Source organism: Myotis lucifugus, unplaced genomic scaffold (genome assembly GCF_000147115.1).
Source record: "Myotis lucifugus unplaced genomic scaffold, Myoluc2.0 scaffold_94, whole genome shotgun sequence".
NCBI classification, from domain to species: domain Eukaryota; kingdom Metazoa; phylum Chordata; class Mammalia; order Chiroptera; family Vespertilionidae; genus Myotis; species Myotis lucifugus.
In genome coordinates, this window is record NW_005871142.1 from 711,228 (window position 1) to 718,832 (window position 7,605).

The 7,605-nt window shown below is 50.9% G+C and overlaps 1 protein-coding gene across 1 annotated transcript; it reads right to left on the bottom strand.

Annotated features, from left to right (window-relative positions):
• Positions 1–154: 154 nt before the first annotated feature.
• Positions 155–6,923, bottom strand: FKBP1B (FK506 binding protein 1B). Its single transcript, XM_023756425.1, has 3 exons — positions 6,793–6,923; positions 3,427–3,474; positions 155–276 (listed from the first exon to the last, which is right to left on the bottom strand). Exons 1-3 carry the CDS (start codon positions 6,878–6,880, stop codon positions 155–157), a joined length of 258 nt encoding a protein of 85 aa, XP_023612193.1. The 5' UTR covers positions 6,881–6,923.
• Between the last annotated feature and the right edge of the window lie 682 nt (positions 6,924–7,605).

The window sequence follows — 7,605 nt, forward strand, 5'->3', positions numbered from 1 at the left end:
GCCCCCAGTGACACAAAAGAGTCATGCTGGCAACAAAAAGGGTGGGGACAAAGCCAGGACTGAAACTAGATGGTGTGCAGTAGTGGTCTGTGATAAGGTGGGGTTAGTGTTGAGCTCAGATCCCGACTCCTCAAATCCCCCATTAGAAGGATCTTCATCCTACCTGGGCTGCACCCTCTTCAAAACCCTTGATGACTTCTTGTTTGCCAATTCTGAACTTGAAAGGTTTGTTTCTGTCTCTGGATGAATCAAATTTCTTTCCATTTTGGAGCATTCCTGTGAAAACAAGAATAAGGTGGGAAAGAGCTGTGGTCATGAGTCAGTTGCCAATTCAGGCTCAACGCATCTAAAATGGAATTCCTATTCTGCACTAACCTCTTCCAATCTTCCCCATCGGTCCTGTTGTCCAAACAAGAAACATGGACTCTTCCCTCTGCCTTATCCCATACACAGCATATCAACAAGTCCTTCCTATCTTTGGAATCACCTATTTTCTCCATTTCTATTACCATCCTGGGGCCTCGCTGAGTCTCCATCCTGTCTCACTTGTGTATAGGAATAACCGACGGGTCTTTGCTCCATTCGTACTTCAGGATCTGGCTGTTACCTGCCTGATAACCCTCTCTCTGCTCTCCACTTCCCTTTCCCCGCCATGTCCTATTCAGGTCACACCTTTCTCAAATACCTCTGCACTTAAACCTTCTGTTAAAAATATGACAACAATAAGAAGGCATGCCATAGCATGGGAGATGTTTGAAATGGTATAACCAACAAAAGACTCATCTAGAATAAAGAACTTCATAAATCAAAAGACAATCTAATGTTTTTTAATGGTCAGAATTTAAGCAGGCAAGAGGATATCCAAATGGCCAATAAGTACATGAAAAGGTACTCAACTTCATGAGCCTTTTTTTAAAAATATATTTTGATTTTTTACAGAGAGGAAGGGAGAGGGATAGAGAGTTAGAAACATCGATGAGAGAGAAACATTGATCAGCTGCCTCCTGCACACCCCCTACTGGGGATGTGCCTACAACCAAGGTACATACCCTTGACCAGAATCGAACCTGGGACCCTTCAGTCCACAGGCCGACGCTCTATCCACTGAGCCAAACCAGTTAGGGCACAACTTCATGAGTCTTTAGGAAATGGAACTCAAACTCACAATGAGATACCACTGGGCACCCAGAGTGGTCCAGAAACAAAACAAAACTTGATAAAATCAAGTGTTGATGAGGATGCAGGAGAACTGGCACTCTCAAACATTGCAGGTGGAAGTGGAAATTGGCACAACTACTTTGGAAAGCTATTTGCAGTATCTGGTGAAGCTGAGCAGGCATAACCCTATGCCCTAGCGATTCTACTTCTGGGTATATAGCCAGCCAATATGGGTACAGATGTGGATCAAAAGAAATCTTACAAGGCTATTCAAAGCAAAACTGTTCATGATAACCCAAAACTATAAACAACCCAAATGGCCATCAACTATAGAAAGGATAATGTACAGTAGCCTATATAATCCTATAGAATAAAAAGCTAATATGCAAATCGACCAAATGGTGGAACCACCGGTCGCTGTTCTGTGCACTGACCACCAGGGGGCAGACGCTCAATGCAGGAGCTGTCCCCTGGTGGTCAGTGCACTCCCCCTGTGGAGCCAGAAGCTGGGCTCACGGCTGGCGAGCACAGCGGTGGCAGGAGCCTCTCCCGCCTCCACAGCAGTGCACCCGGCCTCTAGTATTCATATAATGAACACAGAGGCAAGGAATGGTACAAAAATAGAAAAGAACAACCATTCTGCATAAATCTCACAGACATAATATTGAGTAAATAAGCCAAACATAAAAGAGTACACACTCTAGCCCTGGCCAGGTAGCTCCGTTTGTTGGAGTGTGGTCCCATACACCATAGATTGCAGATACCATCCCTGGTGGGCCGCAGATGGGAAGCTACCTATCAATGTTTCTCTCTCTAAAAATAAACATATCCTTGGGTGAGGATTATAACAAGAATAAACTCTGATTCCATTTATATGACATTCAAAAACAGGCAAAACCAATCCATGCGAACAAAAGTCAGGACACTGTCTTCAGGGAGGTGTGATAACTGGGAGGAGACAGAAGGGAGACTCCGGGGGGTGCAGGAAATGCATATGTTGATCTGTGTGGTGGTTACCTGAGTGTGATCATTTCGAAAAATTTCATGGAGCTGTACATTTTAGATTTATGTTCTCTACTGTATTTATATTTAATAAAAAATATTTACGATAAAGTCCCACATCATCTACCGTGATGAGATAGTCCCTCCTCAAGCCAGAGCCACTCCTAGCTGACGTTAGTGTTTAATGCATGCTGCCTGCTCTCTGTGTGTATTGTGAAAAGTCTTTGCAAAAAGATGTTGTGGTTTCAGTAATTTGATAAGTACAGATCTGTCTGCAACATGTAGGACAGATAAATCGATTACACGGGTCAGAGGCCCCAGAAGACTCACGGTAATTAGGCCACATCCCTGGGAGATAAAACACAGCTCCAGCCACTGACGTCAGCGACCAGCAACACAGCAGTTGAGAAAAATACCCCCAGTATCTGTCTAGAATTAACCTGCACTTCACACTGGCCCAGAGAACTGCTAAAAAATGGCCCCATTTCCATACATCTTAGGAATTAAACTGGCCTTGTTGTCTGCTAGGTGGCTGTCATCAGGTTTGCCCCATTGAGAAGCAGGTCACATAGCAGAGCACTCCCCCTCCCCGCTGCCTTGGAACAAACACCTGCTTGTGATCTTCCTGCCAGCAGTCTTCAGGAACTCCATCTAGAATGTTCACAGCCCACCTGCCCTTCCAATACAGACCATCCCAGAGAGGTCAGCAGAGACGCAGCCCCTCCCCTGGCTCCCACAGCAATGCTGTCATCCCACCCCTTACACGGCACCAGGGCCTTGCATGACTTGTCTGCCCTCTCCCACTCCCCACCCCCCACAGCCCCAGTGCCCAACACAGCATTTTGCACACAGTAGGTGCTCAATAACAGTAGGCTGAATTGAATAGACTTTCTTAAAAAAAAAAAAAAGTCCTGAGGAAGCCACCCTCCTCTAATAACACCATATGATGCAAAGGGAGTCTGCAGGGATGGTCAGGGCTCTCGGAGCTGTACAAAGGGATTTCCAGATATCAAACAGAACCAGGAGGGCCAGGGGTCCACTCTGCCCACACAGAGGCGAGGAACCATGGATGACTTGCTGGTATAAGTGGGGAGGGGTTAATCTTGCAAGCCCCCTTCCTCATTCCCACAAGGCTGGCTGGGAGAAGTAGGGAATAGCGGGCTTTGGGCCTGATTCAGGGGAGCAGATGTTTCTGGAGAGGAGTGTTAGAGGAGAGACCTACCTTGGGAAGGGCAGTGTGATGAGGGCTAGAGGAGCAAGGCCTACCTGTGTAGTGCACCACACACGTCTGGCCCTTCTTGGGGAATGTCCTTCCTGCAAGGAGACATGAGGGCAGATGAACAAATAAGATAGAAAAATTCACCTGGGACATTTGGGTGTGAATGTCCATACCAGGAAGATGACCCTGGCCCTAGTTCTGGCTCTGTGCCTTGTATAAGCCAGATTAACCACATCACCTCTCTGGCCTTGATTGGAACTTGATTTCCTTGGGTTCCTTAACTCCACTCTCTCCTGGTCTTTTCCTCACTTTGATTGCTTTTACTTTCCCTCATCTATTCCACAGGCCTTCACTGACCCCCTACTATGTTCCAGGCATGGATTAGATTCCAGAAACAGAGCAATGTATGAACTTATGATGAAGTTAGGGAAACAGACACATAAATAAGTAGATTCTGAGGCAGGGTGATGACTGTGATCAAAGATGAATAAACACAATCATTCACAAATATTTATCAAATGCCAGGACCTGATTTGGGGGATACAGCAGTAAACCACATAGGCAAGATCCCCACTCTTTTTGGAGGGGGACTAATAATCCTCAAATAAACAAGATAATTACAGATTGTGATAAGTTCTCTAAAGATGAATTAAAGAGAGAGACAGTGGGCAGGCCATGTTAGAAAGGGTGGTCCAGGATGGCCTCTCAGAGCTGAGACTTGAGGATGAGCAAATGCTGGAAAACCATGGCGGAAGAAGGATCAGTAAGTGCACCAGCCAGAGGCAGGAAAGGACCGGTGCATTTGCAGAATAGAAAGGAGGCCAGGAACTGGAAAGAAGGGCGGGAGGACGAGATGAGTGGGAAGGAGCCGGGCCGTGCCAGGGCTTGCAGAGCTGGGTTTAATTCTAAGTCCAACAGAAAGCCACGGGAGGGCTGTAAGCAAGAATGACATAATCTGAATTAAGATTTTATAAGATCACTCTGGCTGCTGTGTGTAGGATAGACGGTCAGGCGCCTGTTGCAGTAATCCAGACAGGAAATCAATGATGGCTTGAATTAATGTGGTGGCAGCACAGAAGAGAGCCAAAGAGATAGGAGATATATTCTGGAAGTGGAGCTAACAGGTAGTGGAGATGGGGTCTAGGATGAGGGAGAAGGAGAAGTCAAGCACAATGTTTGGGTTTCCAGTTTGGGCAGCTGGATGTGTGGTAGATAAATTCCTGAGATGGGGAAGACTGGGGAGGACAGATTTATGCAGGTAGCAATCTTTTTTTTTAAATATATTTTTTATTGATTTTGGAGAGAAAGGGAGAGGGAGAGAGAGATAGAAACATCAGTGATGAGAGAGAATCATTGATCAGCTGCTTTCCCACCCGGGACCAAGCCCGCAACCCAGGTATGCGGGTGGCAATCTTGAGATGCCTATTAGACATCTTAGTTTATATTGCAAGTAGGCAGATGGAGAGTCTGCACTGGAGGTATCAATTTGGGTGGAATGTAAAGCCAGGAGGCTGGATAACAATGCCTTGGGAGGGCTAATGACTGAGCCAACACCTAGAGGACTCTATGGGAACCCACAGCGGGGAGCAACTGACTGGGTGTCAGGGAAAGCATCTGGGAGAAGATAATGGTTAAACTGGGATCTTAAGAGATGGGTAGTTTGCCAGAGGAAATAAAGGAAGATCATCTGGGAAGAGTGAACCACATGCTCAAAGGCGTAGAGTCCAGCATCGTGGGAGTCCTGTCTGGTTCACTGCTGTAACCCTAGGGCCCAGCACACAGTCCATATTCAACAAATATTTGCTGAATAACTGGTGTGTGTTTAACAACTTCCAGGCAGCTTGCTAAAACTGGAGAAAAAATTGGTAGTGGGGTAGGGACTGGTAATGAGAGACTATAGTCTACTATGGACGGTAAGAATAGGTTATCTCGCCCTGGCCGATGGCTCAGTTGGTTGGAACGTCGCCTTGTGCACCGAAAGGTTGCGGGTTCGATCTCCCATCCGGGCACGTATGAGAGGCAACCGATCAATGTTTCTCTCTCACATTGATGTTTCTCTCTCCCTCTCTCCCTTCCTCTCTCTCTCAAAATCAATAAACATATCTCCAATGAAGGTTTAAAAAAGAAAAAGGAAATATTTTTTAAAAAAGAAAAAGAATAGGTGATCTCACCATCTGCCTGGAGAAGGAGATGGAAGTTTCGCTAAAATATTTTATGCGTGGGGAGGGACATGGTCAAAAAGGCTGTGTTGTAGAAAAGGAGTCGGAGTGAGGCGGGAGGCCAGATGGAAGGCAGGGAAGTGGGCCTGGAGGTGGGAGGAGCAGCAACTTGGAGGCTGTGCAGAAATCCAGGTGAGCGATGACGGAGGCCTGAACCAAGGGGTGGGGGCGGGGGACAGAGCCTGGAGATACTCAGCAGAAGGAACTGAGAGAACTTGGTGTGAGGCTTCATCAAGACAGGCATCCCAGCACTGCGTGGGCATACGTGTTGAAATATGAATTTGCATATTCCCCTGCTGGGTTACACACAGCGTGGTTGGCGGGCCCTTTTGTGCTTCCTTGACCCAGGGTTTCATTTATTTTTTGTTGTTGTTAATCCTCACCAGAGGTTTTCCCCATTTATTTGATTCCCTCCCCTTTCCCCCCAATTGGTGCTTAGATGAGGTGGAAGGAAGGGGAAGAGAGAAAGAGAGAGAGAGAGAGGGAGAGAGAGAGAGAGAGAGAGAGAGAGAGACATGGTTGCCTGCTGCACACACCCTGACCAGGGCTGGGGATCGAGACTGCAACCGAGGTACATGCCCTTGACCAGAGTCGAACCCAGGACCCTTCCTTCCGACCGCAGGCCAATGTTCTATCCACTGAGTCAGATGGGCTAGGACGACTCAGGGTTTAAAACAGGCTGAGAGCAGGAAGCCAGAGCTCCAGGCTTTCCTAAAACTCTCATCCTCCTCAAGAGAAAATGCTCCTGTCCCTGGCCAGAGAGGGCGGGTAAGGAGAGGAAACTCCCGGAGCCTGGGAAGGGAGGCGAGGTGTCCAGTCCCCAGCAGAGCTGTGTGGCTGCCTGGAGGCCACCAGGCCTCAGGGACATGCTTCCTGGAGGCAGCACCCAGGTTCCCTTGTGGGGGAGCTGTCCCCGCCCGTGATCCTGGGTAGAGCTGGGACTTTAGGGACCCCCGCCTTCCACAGGGCCCTCCGGTCTCTGGGGTGGGTGTCCTTGCCTGTCAAAACCTGCGGACATGGGGGCTCCGGTCTGAATTAAGTTTTGGTGAAAAAATAAAGGGATAGCCCGCTGTTCCTGGCACATGCAGACCCAGTTGTGCGAGGGTGCCGCCCGGCAGCGCTAATCCCAGAGGCGGAGAACAAGGAACACGGAGGAGAGCGAGTTCTGTTTTGGACCTGCGGACTGAGAGGTACCGATGGGGCCTCCAGGTAGAGGCTTAGCCGCAGCTGGGTCCATGGACCCCCGGGGACTCGGGTCGGGGTCCGGGCTGGAGCCTTCCATCTGAAGGCCATCGGTCTGCAGCCGCGACTGAGAGTCGCGGGAGCGGACAGGCTGGCGGAGAGGCGGGGTGGGGCGGGGAGGACGCAGCGAGATGCAGGGGCGGGGAGGGCAGCTCCCTTTCCAGCCGGGCCGGGTCCCCACCGCGCCGCGCCGCCCAGCCCGCAGGGGGCCGCCGGCCGACCGACCGCAGGCCGGGCACGGGGCGCGTTAGAAGGGAGTTGCCCCGGCAGAGACCCCACAGCCTGTCCTTCCCCGTTTCCAGAGCTCGCCCCGCAGGGAAGGAGCAGCGGGGCTGACACCTGGCCCCGGGAAATCAGCGGCAGCGGATAACCCAGCGTTCCCGCCGCGGCGCGGGGGGTTGCGGCCTCCGGGCGGTGGCGGCTGCCGACCCCCGCCTCCCGCCGCCGCCTGCGCTCCCCCGGGCGAGCCGGCGCAGAGGACAGCAAGGACCGGCTCTGAAGCTTCCCACGATCCCGCCGGGGTCTCCTCCGGTGGCCCCCATCTAAGGCCCTCCCCCGTTCCGGCGCCCTCCACCCGCCTCCGAATCAGACCCCCGCCGCCCGGCTCCGCCGGGACCCGTGCTCTCCCCTGCTCCGCGCCCGGTACCGCCTCCGGGGAGATGGTCTCGATCTCCACCCCATCGCGGTCCCACTGCCCCGCTCCGAGGGTCCCCGCTGCTGCCCCGACCCCGGTTCGGCTCCGGTTCCGATCCCGCTGGCGTCCGA

Bases quoted from the DNA above. Each gene is read 5' to 3' on its own strand.
- FKBP1B (XM_023756425.1), bottom strand. From the start codon at position 6,880: ATGGAAGGCTCCAGCCCGGACCCCGACCCGAGTCCCCGGGGGTCCATG. The intron at 3,475-6,792 runs GTACCTCTCAGT...GTCTCCTTGCAG, and splicing joins TCTACCTGGAGGCCCCATCG to GAAGGACATTCCCCAAGAAG. The intron at 277-3,426 runs GTAGGCCTTGCT...TTGTTTTCACAG, and splicing joins GTGTGTGGTGCACTACACAG to GAATGCTCCAAAATGGAAAG.